The sequence below is a fragment of the Patella vulgata genome, chromosome 1 (assembly GCF_932274485.2).
Source record: "Patella vulgata chromosome 1, xgPatVulg1.2, whole genome shotgun sequence".
Lineage (NCBI taxonomy): Eukaryota > Metazoa > Mollusca > Gastropoda > Patellidae > Patella > Patella vulgata.
The window spans coordinates 29,655,395-29,674,389 of record NC_065879.2 but is presented as its reverse complement, the minus strand read 5'-3'; the positions used below and the strand labels follow the sequence as shown (position 1 = coordinate 29,674,389).

Genomic DNA, 18,995 nt, shown 5'->3' with positions numbered 1-18,995 from the left:
CCATAAATAGTACCTTTAAATTCCTTGTTAAAAAACCTGGTTATTATGATATTGTTTCAACAATTATAAGTTTAATTAAATTGCAGAGTATGCTTTTTTTCTATAGAAAACCTGATGCCACTTATTATCATTAATGTGGGAAGTTTTACATAACTAACAATTTTTGTTGTACTTTAAACAAAATGACAGGGAACAGTTTTCAACTCACCTCAAATTTCTGTAATTCTTGCCGTAAGCCATCAATCTTTTGAGCATTTTCCTCCACCTTTTTATCAAGTGTTGTGGGGTCACCTAATGCTGGATTGTTGCAATAAACATCTTTCATTTTTAACATACCTTCCCTAAAATAATAAACATACACATTATAACACTGTACATTTGTTTTATTTAAAAGTAGCCATCACTTGCAATTTTAAGCAAATCTGTTCACTAAGCTAAATTATGGCAGCTCAGAGAGTATACTCATTTTAAACTGGTTTATTCTAATTTAACTTGTTCATCAGAAATATGTATTACATCTTTTGTCAGTAAAATATTATATTGCAAGATAACTAAAATGGTACCTCTCAGCAGACTCTTTCGCCATTTCTTTTTTAATACTGTCAATTTTTTGCGTTAGTTTACGCCTCCGTTGATTGGGTGGTAAATCACTGAAATCTTCCTTCTGGTCATCGGTCTAATAAATAATTATAATACATTATACACAACCTGTTACATAATAGACACAACTGATCTTCTTATGATAGTTAGTGTTTAAATAATACAATGATGGAAAAAGCCAAACTAAATGATTCCAATCTATACATATGTTGCTATAGCACTAGATAATACTTAAGCTTATTCTAACAAAGAAATTAATTAAATTGCACTAAGGTTGGCATAAATATAGGTAAATGTGATGTAAATTATTATCATTACATACTTTATTATATATGACTATTGGTAAACTGGTGAAATTATGAACCACGAATATGAACGATGCACCAGATTTTAACTCTGTACTACTTGGTTTCTTAGGAAGTTATTCTAATTACAGTTAGTCATCTATACATATATCTAAATCTAACATGCACTTTTCCCCACCAAAATAGAGTAGAAACTAAAAATCCTCAAAAGTTGAGTGAAAAAAAAAAAAGAAGATAGATCCCAAAATGAAATTTTCTGGTCCGCCAACATTCTACACACCCTATTCCACAAGTATGATTGTGGTTCGTCAGTCGAGGAACAATTCAAAATTGTTAATTTCACCTCTACATTATAGTACATATGATTTTCGACAGAAGGTTGTCTGCTTCTCTGATGAATGACGTTGGTCTAATTATTTATAGAACGTAAGGCACGTAGAATACGACCATATTATATATTATTATATTAGTGTTTATGGTGAAATAGTTTTGAGTTTATTAGTGGACGATGAAGATCTGATGAACATTCAAGCTATGAATTAACAAGTTAATCTCAGATAGCCATGCAAGATAAAAGGGTAAAATACCATCCTTGATTCTGTTAGCATTCAAAATCTTGATCTAATTAAGGTTTCTCTTGGTAAATATATTTTGAGTCTGTATAGTGCATGTTTGAAAAATAACATTCTTCTTCCAATATTGTATACAATAAATAGCAAGTCTGATGAATTATTCAGGTGGGGAAGGGATATGTGAAATCATAACCATCTTGTGAAAAACTGAATAAAATGGAAGCCCAAATCAAAGTGTTGAGATAGGCTCACAGGTACAACCAACCATTAATCAAGATTTAACTTACAAATCCCAAACACTGTCAAAAATAAAATATAATGCACAAAAATTATACCTTATACAGAGTCTGGTTCTATAAAGAATGTGAAAGAATGACAGTAAAACATCACTATACTAAGTTTGAGATTTTAATGAGATTTATCAAATATTTGTCAGAATTTTTAAATACATGTAGTATTTCAAGATTTTAAAATAGAATTTTATGATTTTAAAATAGTAGTTCAAGATTTTAAGATAGGTTGCTAGACAACAAAACAAACACCCACAGTAGCTAAATTGTCTGAGCAGTCGACACATATTTATTTTTTTGTAAGTAATTTGGGGCATTTACAAGACAATTTCATACAGATCAGATTATAATTTTTGTCGTTTGAAGGTTTACAAGGTTCTACAAACTGAAACAAGAACCTTAACTCTGGAAGTAATTTACAAAACAATTTTGACATTTGACATACTTTTTCGTTTTACTAATTTAAATAATGCATATAAATATTATACAGATCGGATCATAACTTTTGTCATTTGAATGTTCACAAGATTAACAAAGTAAAACAAGGGCAATGACTCTAGAAATAATTGAGACGGAAATTGCTGAAATTTAATAGACCTCGGTTTCACAAATTTAAAAGATGCATATAAATTTCATAAATATCGGATGATAACTTTCATCAATTGAGCATTAACAAGGTTGAACAAAGTGAAACAAAGGCCATAACTCTAGAAGTAATTATTGTAAATTGCTGAAATTCAATAGGCTTCGTGGTTTCACTAATCTAAATGAGGCATATAAATTTCATACAGACTGGATGATAACTTTTGGTGTTGGAGTGTTCACAAGGTTCAACAAAGTGAAACAAGGGCCATAACTCTAGGCATAATAAACGGAAATTGCTGAAAAGCAATAGGATTCTTTGTTTTTACTAATTTAAATGACACATATAAATTTCATACAGATCGGCAGATAACTTTAGATATTAGAGCGTTCACAAGGTACAACAAAGTGAAACAGGGGCAATAACTTTAGAATAAATGGCCATTGCTGAAATTCAATAGGATTCTTCTTTTTACTAATTTAAATGACGGCATATAAATTCATACAGATCCGCAGATAACTGAGCATTCACAAGGTGCAACAAAGTGAAACAAGGGCCATAACTCTAGAAGTACATGTAATTAACGAATTTAAAAAATACATCTAAATTTAAATAATACATCTAAATTTAAATAATAATTCTAAATTTAAATAATAATTCTAAATTTCACAAAGTCGGATAACTTTTGCCGTTAGAGCATTGACAAGGTTCAAGAAAGTGAAAAAAGGGCCATAACTCTAGACGTAATAAAAGGAAATTGTTGAAATTCAATAGGCTTCTTCGTTTCACTAATTTAAATAATGCATATAAATTTCATTAAGATTGGATGATAACTTTTGGCTTTAGTGTTCACAAGGTTCAACAAAGTGAAATAAGGCCCGTAACTCTAGACGTAATAAACGGAAATTATTGAAATGGAATAGACTTCTTCATCTCGCTAATGTAAACAACATATATCAATTTCAAAACAATTGGATGACAACTTTTGGAGTGGAGAGCATTCACAAGAAATTGTGGACGACGGCCTGGCGAATAAAAATAGTATTTCAAGATTTTAAAATAGTATTTCAAGATTTTAAAATATTATTTCAAGATTTTAAAATATTATTTCATTTTAAAATATTATTTCAAGATTTTAAAATGGTATTTCAAGATTCTTAAATAGTAATTCAAGATTCTTAAATAGTAATTCAAGATTCTTCAATAATAATTCAAGAGTATTAAATAGTAATTGAAGAGTTTTAAATCGTATTTCAAGAGTTTTAAATTGTATTACAAGACTTTTAATTAGTATTTCAGGGCTTTTACACATTTTTACTGAAGATTGCCAATAGTAGCAATTGAAGATTTGGTTAAGAAGACAGATGAATATTGCTACAGTACATCCATTTCTTCAGCTAAAAGTATACTTCAAGCATTTAACAAATAGACTTAAATTTCAATAAAACCATAACTTTATAAACCAAAAATAAATTACAATCAACATTTAGGTAATGGAGATTGTATCAATGCATAAATTCATTTTGCTTTACCAAAGCAGCTGAAAGGAATAAAAGGACACTACTCAATTTTAAGACCAACCAACCCCAATATGTAAACTTATATAATTGACTCTAATCATATTTCCATGAAACTTGCTGTTAAAGCTTTTCTTTTTTTTCAAACACCAGTGCTATGCAAAGCTGCACAAAAGTCAACAAAGTGAAACAAAATACCATTAAGATTATTATTTATAAAAATGGAACAAAAAAAAACCCCCACACACACACATTTAACATTCCTTCAATTACAACAAAACAAAAAAAAACAAACAAAAATAATAAAACTGTACAACTAAAAATAAAACATCATTCCCTATTAAATAAATACATAAAACATGCGTACACACATCTATATGTGTATCTAGATTAATCTATAATCACTGTTACATATATAAGTACATACCAACAATCCTATAATCTTCATAGGGACCAGAAAAAGACAAAAACCAAATAAAAACTACCGTAACTTATATGACAACAGTCTTCATTTTAATACCAAATGACACATGGATTTTCCATTTCTTGTTTCAGAATTTCGAATTTCTGTATTTATTACTATATTAATAATTTTGTTGTATTGTCATTATAAGTGTTTAATTAAATTTAATTTTCCATTAAAATCCACGTCTCAATTCAGCATATAATTATTTTCAAACTATTTCAATAAACAATGGATATGACATAATTATACCAATGAAATAAATAAAATGATAAAACACATGAATGACAATAAATATATGATAAAAATCATAATCTTGTTAATTTAAAAAGACTTTATAACTATAGTATTAGCCATTTTAAATCAAATTAACTATAGATAGATGTTTTAACCACCATAGGGTATTCAAGGAAATTTGTTTAAAGGATCAAATGAGAAATTGATCTTAGCTTTAAAACACGGAAATAGGCACACAAAAATCTAACCATATGGTTTGTCGACTATCGTATCAAAAATGGTGATTATAACATTTATACATGCAATACATTTAATATTAAGAAAGCAAGGCAAGAAATAAAATATATATAGATGTATAAAACTTTATACAAGTTTTATCATAATATTTAAATTTCTTACTTTTCCCTTCAAGGATGACGTTTAAAACAATGAGAAATGAAATGAAAAGATTACAAGATGTGTTTTGATTGATTTATTTAATAAATTGATGATCCTCACCATTTTAGATGGGAGTCCCTTACCAAATTAGTTTAAAGGATAGCCTTAGGTTAACAGAAGCATTGGGCTAGTTTTGCAGATTAGCAAATTATTTTGTTAAGGAAATTTAAGGCTTAAAATGAAAAAAGTACATCTGCAATGAATTAATATTTAAAACATTTCTTTTAATCAAATCTACAAACTTTGTAAATCTATAACTAATGTTCATCATTGCTTAAAATGTACTTGTTCAACTAAACACGTATTTAAATATTTGAAAATGATTACAACCCTCTAGTTGTGATGATCTGAGCACTGTAGCTTTTCAGAAACTACATATCTCAACAAAATTTTACAGCAACTAAGTTTAGCTACTATTCATACAATGGTAGAGGAAAAAATAAGGCTTTATGTTTTCATACAAAAAATAATAAGTTGCCAGGCAACAAAACATACGAACACCACAGCTAAATCGTCAGAGTTTTGTCTCATTACAGGGGTCAAATTGGAACGAAGGCATTTTTTTCAAAAAATGCCACAGTAATTACTTCTTCACTACAGCAACTTTTATGTACACTAAGGCAAAACTTTTAATTTACTTTCATCACTACGGCATTTTTTAAACTGGGAAACTTTGATTGATAATATGAATCCGTTTTATTTCTTCGAAATCAGGCGGCCTAAAAATTCTTGCAAGACCATGAATCTGCTTTGGCTCAGCGACATGAAGATTCGTGCAATTCTATAATCCATCTCCACAATTCCACCAATATAAGTGGCTGCTATTTGACTTCCAACTATCTGAGTAACCGTACGATGGAACGACTGAAGATCGATGGTTCGAGATCTAACTCGAAAATGCAGTCACGAGAACTCGGGGAAGAAACAAAACAATAAATTCCTACTTTCGGTTATGCTGTGGATTACGCAGATATACAACGGCGATTCAGTGTCAACATCGGCAAACTGCCGTTGTGATATTCTTAAATAAATTACCACGGCTAAAGATGCCGTAGTCATAATTTATTTTCTACGGCAATTTCGCTAAATACTACGGCAAATGTCGCGGGTGCCGACATGAATTTTGACCCCTGCATTATGAATCAGTAAGTAAACTTGCCGAAATCCCAAAATAAATAGATGACATATATTGATTTAATAGCACATTTATTCTTTTCAAAAGTGTTGAGCAATCAAACTAATTATCTATACTTAAGTCTAAGCATAAAATGTTCACAATCAAACTCAGTCACGTTTATAAATGTAGGACTAACTTGAGTAATATTAATTCCAAGTTTTGCTCTTGGTTCATTTGAACCTGTTTTTATTTCAATATATCCCATAAAGACTAGACAATACACACAATGTTTGTGATCGCACAAGGTAATATTACGATGAATGTTACTAAAAATAGAATAAAATAGATCGTGTCTATGTATGATTGGTTAAATTAACTAAAAACTAAAGTAGAACTCTCAAGAGACGCGAGAAATTACAAGATGGCATATGAAAATTTCTACAATGAATAATGTCACAAGAAAGATTCTATTTTGATGGAATTTTATAGCCTTTATGATTATATTTTGAATGGGGGATATGTTTTTAAATAAAAGTTACATATATTTACAAATGTTGACAAGTATTTGTATTAGAATACCGATGTGGTTTTAGACAATAGCAAAGTGACTTTACCGAACGAGTGCTATTATTTAGCAGACGATGCCACTTGACAGTTGGGAACTGAGAATTTTTTTATGGATGTAATTTGTTTTAACTTTATCCATATATAAGTCAATGTGAATTATAAATCAACTTATAGCCCGAAAAATGTGGTAATTAATGGAAATTATGCAAATTTAAGTGATAGGCACTGTTTTGATCAATGAATATAGATTTCACACAAATCGAATGATTACTTTTGATGGTTAGCACATTCACAAAAACAAGGGCCATATCTAGAGAAGAAGAATATTTAATGTAGCCTCTAGAGTGATTATAAGAAATTATGAATACTCGATGAACAGCCGGGCAGGGCGACAACATTATACAACCACATTTCAATGTGGACATATAACAATTATCTTTTCAGAATCAGTAACTGAAAAGTATTGGAAGACTTATGAAGATGAATGAGACAGCGTTTAGCATACATTTAAATGATCAAGATGAACTATGTGCATTGATGAATGTCTATTTTGCATTCTGATTCATTCAAGAATTTCTAGTAAAATGTGCTTTACCTTTGTGAATTTGAGCTTTGCAATGAAATAATAAAATTTTCTTTGAAAAATATCAAAAAAAAAAAAAGCAATTTAGAAAGTTGTGAAAATTCTTCCATAGCAGTTAATGCTGATAAGCAAAAAAGAATATCTAGTTATAGACCGTGTAGTTTGTTTGTACATGTATGTCTTTATTTAAATTTAATGTCAGAAAGAGAAAAAGATTACAACATACATGTACATCATCACTCCTTTTTGACTTGGAGCTAATGTCTAGACTTAAAACATGAAATTATTGCATTCGTGATATTCATCTTAAATTTCAAACGGCTTGATGTTGTTGTAGTTTTAATCAAATGAAATGTTTCTATGTTTATCTATAGATAGACTATTAAAGGACGATATTGATGTCAGTCATTATTACATATGTGATAGAACTGGTTAGATACATTCCAAATATAATTTCAACACAGAGATCATTGCTATGGTAGATGTGTAACAAGCACGTGAAGAAACAGGAAGTGTCGCCAAACATGACAAACACAAGTTATCCTTCTATATAATTGAATGAAGTAACGAGCGATAACAGACAAACGATCGAATTTCATTTCACTGATAATTCCGTTGAAGATGAAAGGTTATTATATGGGATGGTGAAAGGGTATCTCACAATTCAAAAATAGAATTGGCTGTCACTAGATAAGGAAAAACAAGAAAAATAGAAAAATCCCATGCATTCCCCCGTTTTTTAATGCACAGACTTTTTCTAATTTGTTCGTTATCTTTTATCTACTGACAGCCAATTCTTTTTTTGAATTGTCAGAAATCCTCTCACCGTCTCATATAATAACTTTTCATCTTCAACTGAATTATCAGTCAAATGAAATTCGATCGCATGTCTGTTATCGCTCGTTACTTCAGTTAGTTATATAGAAGGATAACTCGTGTTTGTCATGTTTGTCGTCACTTCCCATTTCTTCACGTGCTTGTTACACATCTCCCGTAGCAATGATCTCTGTGTTAAAATTATACTTGTGATGTATTTAACCAGTTCTATTACATATTTTATAATGACTGACACCAATATTGTCCTTTAAAATTAAGAAACTTTTCTCTATATATATTTCTACTATGATGGATTCCCATTTTAGTCCGTAGCAATAATTTCATGTTGTACAGTACACTTCATTGACATAGCACGAAAACCCAAGATGAATAATTCAATCAATAAAATAGAATTCCTCTCAAAAGGGAGATAACTAAGCAGGACAGAGTATCGCATAAGTTTTTTTTTCTCTCAAATGCAATGAGGTTTCAAATAAAATTACCAAAAATCAACCAAAATGAACGACATTCATTCCACTCAATTCCTTAATCTTAGTAAGATACATGTCCATATACCTGTTTATGAACTCAGTTGTAAGTGCTATGACAATTATAAGACATTGAAATATTCTTCATATTTATGTATCGGTACTACATGTTACATCTACTAATTAAATAAATAATTAATCTAATTAACCCTTCACCGCTATATAGAACATCAATAATTTAATCAGGAGTCATTTGTTAAACATATAATTATAGGAGAAAATGTTACCTTGCTAGAAACAGGCTATAAAATAAAGAGCAGTAAGCTTTACAATATATGACAATACAAGGTCCTGTAATAGAATATATAATAGCACTTCTATATAAAATGAAACACACTCGATATAAACAAAGCTTAGATACTTACTTTGGATGATCCAAATAGTCCAAAGAGTCCAGTGCGCTTTTTACTTTTTCCCGATAACGTCGCTAATTTGGAGGTATTCTTATGATCTATGGTATTTTTGGGTGTTACATTGTTTGAATTTTCTATAGATTGTCCTAAACTTAAATCTTCAAATGGTATGTCATCTGGTTTGGGGAAACCAGATTTATTTCTATCTATCACAAGCCGTGAATCCTGTAGAAAAAGAAGGAAAATGTTTCATATGTGTTATCAGTATGATATCCACAAAAAAACTTACAAAGACAATGTATATGCCATAAATTAGAATTTTATGGAATTTAACCTCAAAACACAATAAATATAGTTTCATTTAAAGTTTCAAGACCTACAAAAACTTACAAAAAATATCTTAGTTTTCAGGCAATCATTCAAAAAATCTGATGCAGGATGATAAAAAATCTTGCAAAGATTTTGTCAAGAACTGTTCGACTCCTGACATTTTGAAGTGAAAGTGCCTAATTCCTTTAGTACTTACATTATTGGCATCTATATTATTAGCAGCTTTCTTCATGCCGTCTATACAGGTATTTATAATAGGTATCACATTAGCTTCTACATCAGCACACTGATGAATAAAATCTTTTAATCTATTTATTCTCTTCTCATCCATCTGTTGCAATTGCTGAAATAAATAACAAACCAATCTCTGTAATAATTCGCACGAGCAGGGATAAGAATCTTGACACAACTCTAAGCTTAGCTTTCGACTATAACTCTCAAAAAATACCAATGAAATATATAATAAATTATCATCTGAGTTTTTCAAGTGAAGCAACAACACTTATTGAAAGTAGTCTTTATTAAAATGTTTATATCCCTTTTCATAACATCACTTGAAGGATTTTAAGTAAATAAAAGGATAAACATGATCGCAAAAGTATTGGACGCTAATTTCCAACAACACAGAAAAATGTCACATGATTAATCATCAGTCTGTTCGACAATAGAAAAACATATTTGGGTTATTCTACTGGCTGGAGCATTTTTTAAATTGTAGTAAAAAGCTTTGGACCTGCATTTTAAATCATTCCGAGACCCAACATGTATTCATTGAGAGCACAGACATTATTGTGAATAAGATTCTGGGTAATAGAGACAAAGTTCTTTTAAAGTGTTAATAGAGTTGTCTCCCTTTAATTGAAACATTACAGTCATTATTTTTCTAATTTTATAGGAATGAAGGTCAAGCTACTCGAAAGTATGATTTGATAAATTAAAATATCTTGTTTTTGAAAATGTTTTAAAATTTGAAACCTGAAAAACTTCTGGCATAAGACTGGTATAGAAATTAGACTGGTGTTGATTTGTTGTCAGTAACTGAGCAGCGTATTCATTTTTACATTCTTCACATAACTGAGCTTTAGTATTCATCAACATCCGTGTCTGGAAAAAAACAACAACACAAGAATATATAATTACATTAGTGAATAAAGATACACATTATACTACAATTGCATAATAAAAGCCCTGATCTGATTACAAATGAGAGGTAGTATTGAATAAATAGAATAATAACAGGGTGTTGTGTGTTTATTTACAAAATGTCTTTTTTCCTTAATTTCAGTAATTTTTGTTAACATAAACATTACCTTCTCTACTTCAGCTCTAGATAGGTTAATATCAGCATCTGCTTTTCTGTAACTTTCCATCGTTTTTTCAGCTTCTTTAAAACCTTTTTCATATCGATTTTTAGCCTGTAATCAGCATAATATTCAATTAGTCGATTTACTAACTTCAGTCTAGAGAACATCCCAAACTTAGGCTGTCTATCTACAGCTAGCTCCGGCTGAGAATAGGCCCTAAGCTAATTAACCGACATTTTAATTCCTACATCGACGATTTTAGTCGAAAACACTGAGTATGCTTTTAGAAATTTTTAGAAGTATTTATTTCTCTTCTATTGTCATATTGAATGAAATAAAATATGTTTATTTAGCCGTTGTGTGTTTGAAAGATGTCAAACTAATTTGAAAGATGTCAAACTAATTTGAAAGATGTCAAACTAATCAGAGCCGAATCACAAAAAAGTTCCCTAATTATTCAATATGGCGGCGCCTATGACAGATAATTTCACAGAGGCGGTTTTGTTTGCGAAAACAAATTTAGGAGTATCTAAACCTTGTTTTGAAAGATAAACAGATTGAAACTCTAAAGACAGTTTACAATGGTAAAGAATTTATTGCAATATTACCCATAGCACATATTATATATCGCTTTTACGCGAGTGTCAGCGACATGGCGTGTTTACATAAAACCCACGTGCATGGGTTATTTTTACTCTGTTGTCTAAACAAAACGATGTCTCGTCGATACGTCCCGACCCAAAATGATCACGTATGCTAACCAGGGCAGTGTCACATTCTGGGAAGTATGACGTAGATGGGTCGCTGCGTGCAGTATGTCTAGAGAACTTAAATATTGTGATTTCAAGGTTTACTTATAATCATTAAATGTTTTTATTGCATTGTGTGTTACAAAATAAGTTCTGGATACTATACTTTGTAAAATTTGAGAATAATAAACTAACCCTATCTAAGTGTTGATAAGACTTATTTAACTGTTCCTGTATCTTTTGTCCTTCATTTAAAAGCTGAAACAAAGTAATAAAAAGTAATGGACATATATTCCTTGCGATTTCCTTGTTTATTTCCATTTAATCTGAAGTATTTATTTACTAGAGCTAAATCAGTTGTTTACTAAGAAAAATGCATTTTTAGAAATGATAATCGATGTGAGACTTAAAGCAACGGTATTAAGTGCTTATCATATACACTTGTGGGAAGAATATAAATTATTTTTCATAAGATTGAAAACTTTTTGAACAAGTCAGAATCTAATGAATAAAACATCATAGATTTAAAAAGTTATAGACATCTAAAAAATGTGTTGTAAGAGTTGGAATTTGATCAAAAATGCTTCCAGTAACGAGATAGCTTTATCATTGTTTATATTGACAGTATGAAAGATATAGATATGGTAGTATGGTATCTGATTTTCATATAAATATATCAAAATAGATATATATATATATAGACTCATGTATACTGTGTATACATTTAGCTTAGAGTATGGTTCATTAAATATTCAAATGTAGATACAAGTATTTTTCTTTAAACCTCAATTTAATGAAGCCTTGCAGAATAAAACTCTTGAAGAATACCTATTTGTAGATTTACATTGTACATGTACATGTACATGTATGCCTAAATACACATATAGATGTAAAATTAATATTTCTACATGCAAAATTATTTATTTCTATAAATAAAATTTTAAAAACTCCATAATTACTCTTTTCCGTTCTTGTTTTAATTCTGCTATTAAATTTTGCATATCTTTCATGACATTTCCTTGTAAATTTTCTGCCACCACTTCATGCTGGCTTGCTACATCATGTAACTCATTGACCATGTCAATAAATCCCTTTGCCCAGGTAAATCTGAAATATACATTTTCCATAGTAGAACTTATGTTTGTTTTGTCTCCTTGCATTAATTCAATAAAATCAATCAATATTTTAAAATAAACATGCAGATAAAAAAAGAAAATATATTATTTGAAATATTAAGTTTCTTCCAAAAATCTGAAATGGCGCCATACATTGATTCGATAATTGGATCAAATATATATAGCATTTAAATAATGACCTAGACTATTTGAATAGTAAAATTAGCAGTCAATATAACCACAATAGTAATATAATTATATTTTCTTTTTACATTAAGTCATGTTTACACTTTATAGATTCATTAAAAAAAGGTAGATCTTCTGCGGATGTCTTTCTGTGCAGACTATACTATCGTCCGATCCTCCACTGTCCTTAAGGGTACACGTAAGGTCAGGAAACAGTAAGGGCCATGTACAGTACATGTGAGTCTCTCAAATCTATGGATCAGGTACAAAATCTCTGTTAAGCTGATACTAGTAGATGTACATATTAGTATTACAATATTTTCAATCATTGATCCACAAGACATAATTCTGAAATGAAGGAGTAGGGATGTACATGTACTGATGTAGATCCAGATCTGTTCAAAACAAAGAGACTATGGTATATTAATATATAAATGTTGCAATATTAAATATATTCCACATCCATTGTACATGTACTTTATCTACAGTTTATTGAAATTGAATAATGCAAGAAGATTCAGTTGAAAACTGTTATTTACACTGAATGACTGGCTTTTAAAAGCCAATACCAGGATAGTTTAAATAGAAAATATGTACAATATACGAACAATTGATTGGCAAACCAGTTGTGTTTACACTTTCATTTTGTGTTGAACAATTTGTTGCCAAACTGGAAAACTGCCCATTAGATACATACATTACATTATGTGCAACTTAATTAATTCCTCTATTAGTATTACAAATGGTAGCTTAGGTTTTTATTAACTTTTTTCAATTGAACATTATCTAGATTTAATTATAAGTGATTTGGCATAGCTCAAAGAATTTAGAAAAGAAGACTCGGTCATCAAAATCTTGCACAATTGTATATCTAAAAACATTTTCCATAGAATGATAAAAATGAAATCCAAGAAATGTGATGTTGTATAATGTGTGTTTAAAGTTTCATAAAGATCTTTAATGGTTTAATAGGAGATCCGCTCCGGAAACTGAAGGGGCACATTTCAATATCCTCCTCCCTATTCACATTGTACATTTAATCTAAGTTCGAACAATAGATATATATCACCAAACTTTACTTAATAGACAAATCTAAGTAGGTCATACTCGTATCTCTGATAAGGCCATAAATCAAACCTAATTCTTCCTTAATGAAAGTCAGAGAATTGGAAAAAATTGAGAGGATATTAATAGAAAGGAAGAATATTTAGATATCAATATGTGATAATAACTCTTGTATAATACCCTGTAATATTATAGAATATTAAACACTGCTTATGGCTATTCTTATAGTATGATCATACAAATAATGATAATGGACATGTATGGCAATTATAACAAATAATTTATTTATTATCAACTGATCATCCCTTATTTGTCATTGAAGTGTGGCCTGGGGGAAAAAAAGATTGTGTCGCAGTCTATAACTTGCATAGCCATGTAATGACATGTAAAGTATTTAGATTGGTTCTGGCAATGGTTTAAATTAATTAGGTCAGTGGTTCTGGTAATTGTTTAAATTAATTAGGTCAGTAGATATGTACCGGTATGTTTAGTTAGTAATACACATGATACAATTACATTTAATACATTTAATGTTAATTACTGAGGAATGTTTTGACTAGGATTCTCTAGTATTTATCAAGCAATCAAGTATTATAAGACTAGAACACATCAAATATTACATTGTACATGTACATGTATGTTCAAAACTGAATATCACTTGAGTTTCTGATTAACTCCACTGTCAAGTATTTGATCATAATGACTGTTTATAACTGCTTCTCTTGGGAAAGAAAATTTCAAGTATATGAGAAATTTGTAGATCTAGCCTACATTTACTTACTGATACTCATCTTCCTCTTTTTTCCTTGGTTGAAAATTTCTGACCAATTTTCTGAAAAAAACAAAAAGGATGGAAGTTAATATAAATTTACAATATATGTATATATACATGTATGTCAGAGAGAGAAATGGGGGTTTAATGTACACTTGACTGACTTGACACAAACTAGTTCATTTTCGCACTAACATATGGTTCAATTTTATTTCATTATTTCACTCACAAGGTTAAATTAGACAGGTGACCCTACTCCTTGTCACTTACAAATGGGCAATCGAAACCATGCCACATGACTCAATGAGAGACCTTATGATGCAATGCGCACATGTTAACCATTCGGCCACCCGCCTATACAATATGTACCAAACTGTGAAGTGGGCAATAAACTTTTTTGAGCTACTTTGTATAAACTACATATCGCTTTATAAAGACTATCACAATCCAGTGGTGGTCTGAGTCTATTTCTAGAAACTATCTCGATAACATAAGAATATCAATACTGAGTGAAATAAGATCAATATTGACTTTTAATTTGTGTTTTTAATTTAAAATGTGTTAGATGTTTAGTAGCCCCTTTAATGTAAAGTAATGAATCTAATTGTTATTATAATAATGTTGTCCATAAGATGGAACTTAATTCTTTGTAACATTGTTATAATTTTACTTATACTATAAGTATAAATGTAATAGTTACTCTTTGTAATCTGAATAGTGGGAGACAATCTAACTTCAGCTTTGGCTAGTTACTGAATACTTTTCAATAACTGTAAATATACACATGTACATGTATAATTGTATAATATTTCAATGAAGGAAATAAGTGTTTAAACAAACTTAAGTGGTTCAATCATGCCAATTGTCATTCCTGATCAGACACCATCCACATCATGAGTTAATGGGTAAACCACTTAATTATAAATCTAATATGAAAATGGTATAAATGTACAAAATTCTACAAGTACATGTTTTGCAGAGAATGTGTTGATTCAGAATCAGAGAATCAAGCTTAATTCTGTTATGAATCACAATTATACATAAACCTAAAGTACATGTAATTTAAAACGAAAATGTATGTAACTGTATTGACAAATGTGTTGAGATGCTTTGCTAACAAATTCCAAGTTAATTGTACACGTCAGAGGATTCGTCGATCATGCACAGAACATGATACACCACATAGACTCAAAATGCTGAATAATGTTTCTACCTTTAGAAAAATTGTCAATACCTACAAACATGTATATATATGACAATGTAGTCTGTATGAAATCATTCATTCTTTTTTTAATTACCATATTCTATAAGTATAACTTCTAATTTTGTTTCCCACCCTACTTTTCCCTGATGAATCTATCTCTATGTGAAAAGATGAATGAAAAGTGTAATTGTGAGACATATGATAATAATCTGTATAGATAAAAGCCATTGGTCAGCTTATACGTGCAGACATCACAGAAACTCTTAATCCTTGTGTATAGACATTATAAATTGTTTCTATGACCTATGTCCACATACAGTCAAAGGCAAGGACAATGTTTGACCAGTTATCTTTATAAATAAAGCATCAAGGTCATTTAACACTTCTCAGCATTCATTATAATATACATTGTTAACTTTTGAAACCAAATTCATTTTCGAATTCTGAGCATGTGTACATTTAAGTCTACCAACATAGATGTACCTCTACATGGATATATTTAGTAAAAAATAAATTAAAAAAAAAAAAGAAATGGGCTTTCTTGAACTGGTGGTGGCAGTGTTAATACATGTAGGAAACCAGGAAAGCAGGAGAGACAGAGAGAGAAAAATGGGGTTTAACGTCCACTCGACACAAACTAGGTCATTTCGGGACTAACATATGGTTTAATTTTATTTCAATAATTCGCTTGCGCGTAGGGGTCTTTAGCAGTGGGAGGAAACCGGAGGACCCGGAGAAAACCCACGAGGTTGGACAGGCGACCCTATTCCTTGTCACGTACAACTGGGGATTTGAAACCACACATTGGTGTTGGGTATTTCAACTGCAGTCACGCTATGATACGCATTGCAAATCCGGTGCTACGATACAATTCGTATCACAATTCATAACCAGGTCAATATTTACCATAAATAATTGATATTTTTAATTTTAATCCTGCCAATTAATGTTGAAGAAATAAAACTGTTTTATACCACAATATTGATGTGGATCAAAATAATTTAAGATTGTTTGTGTACCTATGGATAATGTGTGATGTGGATAGGTTACTTACTGAAGCGACAAAAAACAAAACTTAAAAAAATATTGCGATACATCGATTCAGTGTCTCGGGATTCAATACACAAATCGTAAAAGAATGAATAGTGATACATGTACATCGATTCAACGATATATCGTGCTAGCACTATAAAACATAAAATTGTAGATTATGACTTATGATTCCATGCACAAACCCTAGACCATTTGCAAACTCAATTGCAGTTTTTATCAAGCAGAATGCAATAAATGGATGTCATAACAACAATCTTGAAATAATCCAAAACCAGTGAAACATTTATCGATAAGCTACACCCAACATTTCCATACAAAAAATAGCTAATGATGCTTTCTTCAATACGTATTTCACATATATGTTTTATGTTTCAATCTGTTAATCAAGTCTGTACAATATGGTTTTTTTTTGTGTTATAATGAAATCTGATGCCACACAAAAGCCAGCTGGTCATACATGTATAGGAAGTTGATTAAGAGCAGTATTCTGGTTTATCTCCTGTTTCACCCTACTGTACAATAATATAAGCAACTAAATTATAAAACTCCTGTGTAAGCTTATTTCAATGATCAGAAACAAAATTATCATAAAAATTATAATCAATGTTGGTATCAAATTGTTGGTATCAAATTGATACCAATATAATTCTGAACAATAAATCTAAAAGTTTCCATTAAACAGGATGCATGGAATATGGAAAATTTCAGGTTCTGCATTGGAATTCTTGTTATTTGATGATAAATATTTACCTGTGATATGGATGTGTATGTACACGAATCTATCTAGCAACCGAATTTAATTAATTTCAGTGGAACATGCAGAGATCGAATCTGTGTTATTTACATGTGCTGTAACTACATTGTACATGTGTATTCATATGATTTTACAGGAAATAAATTCAGATTTATCATTTGAATTCCTTTTGCTACTGCATGTTTCATCTACCGCATTAACTTGGGCTAGGCTTTGCCACTCTATCTGGACACTATGCTATAGAAATGAAATGAAATGAAATGGGGTTTAACGTCCTACTGTTCTGCTCCTAACCTGGGCTAATGAAGACGGGCATACGCCATACAGTGTGCTATGAGGGAAATTTTGCCCGGGCAGCGGCACTATCGCCTACTCTTATATCGAATTCCAACTGCCAAAGGATCTTTTACGTGCATTCCAATGTTTACACGGGACCTCGGTTTTTCGTCTCATCCGAAAGACTAGACAGCTGTCCTTGTCAGGCCCTCTGTCCTGCATCACTGACAAGGGGAAACCACGTCGGAAAATCGGGATGAACTTTCTCGGCCAATGCAGGGATCGAACACCCGACCTCCAGGCTAGTGAGCCAGCACCTTACCCACCTAGCCACCGTGGCTCCGTTTCTCAATACAGTAAACCTTTTTGGTTTAAGTAATAGGGAAATAAATCAGGACATGAAAGTGATGATGGATTTAAAAAAATGCTGTAGTATTGAGATGTCGAAAGTGACCGAGTCCACTAAATATTGGAAATTCATCCAAAATTTTGCAATACATGTTCAGTATCTCTGCAGTGAAGTTTAAATATTTCAGTCAAACATGGTATATCAAATGTAGGTCATAGATTAAGTCAGTAGTGACTGCCATAATAGTAAAAAGGTTAATAATATCATGAACTTTTTAAAAGGGAAAAGTTATTCCTATTGTGCTATGTGAATGATATATATATATGTAGAAATATTTGATAAATAAGGTCAAACCACTAAACATAGGTATGTATAATATTTGTTAGAATAAATACAAAGTTTTTCCATTACAGTATGATGTATGGTAAATATACAACTACACTGTACTTGTCAACACCTACTATAATCAAGTGTCAATACCTACATGTCCCTACATGTACATAACTATAGTCAAATGTTATCCCCAAAATTAAACTTCAGATCTCCATAGGGGGGTTGGATAGCCAAATGGTTAGCACGTGCGTGCTGTATCATACGGCCTGTCATTGAGTCAACTGGCGTGGTTTCGAATCCCTGGTTGTACGTGACAAGGAGTAGGGTCACCTGTCCAACCTCATGGGTTTTCTCTGGGTCCTCCGGTTTCCTCCCACTGCTAAAGACCCCTAGTGAATTATTGAAATAAAATTGAACATATGTTAGTCCCGAAATGACCTAGTTTGTGCCGAGTGGACGTTAAACCCCATTTCTCTCTCTCTCTCTCTCAGATCTCCATTTAATATTATTAACACA

The 18,995-nt window shown here is 30.8% G+C and overlaps 1 protein-coding gene across 5 annotated transcripts in view; it reads right to left on the bottom strand.

Annotated features, from left to right (window-relative positions):
* LOC126827034 (cdc42-interacting protein 4 homolog) overlaps positions 1 to 18,995 on the bottom strand; it is a 47,597-nt gene that overhangs the window by 10,737 nt on the left and 17,865 nt on the right. For 4 of the 5 annotated variants that reach the window (XM_056099167.1, XM_056099168.1, XM_056099171.1 and 1 more), the window contains exons 3-12: positions 14,520 to 14,570; positions 12,332 to 12,479; positions 11,568 to 11,630; positions 10,630 to 10,734; positions 10,295 to 10,423; positions 9,516 to 9,662; positions 9,002 to 9,214; positions 4,295 to 4,321; positions 564 to 676; positions 209 to 341 (exon numbers count right to left, since the gene is read on the bottom strand). In XM_056099167.1, the coding sequence (XP_055955142.1) occupies positions 209 to 341; positions 564 to 676; positions 4,295 to 4,321; positions 9,002 to 9,214; positions 9,516 to 9,662; positions 10,295 to 10,423; positions 10,630 to 10,734; positions 11,568 to 11,630; positions 12,332 to 12,479; positions 14,520 to 14,570 (1,129 nt within the window). The remainder of the gene's footprint in view (positions 1 to 208; positions 342 to 563; positions 677 to 4,294; positions 4,322 to 9,001; positions 9,215 to 9,515; positions 9,663 to 10,294; positions 10,424 to 10,629; positions 10,735 to 11,567; positions 11,631 to 12,331; positions 12,480 to 14,519; positions 14,571 to 18,995) is intronic. The other variant, XM_050556200.2, reaches the window with a different exon arrangement.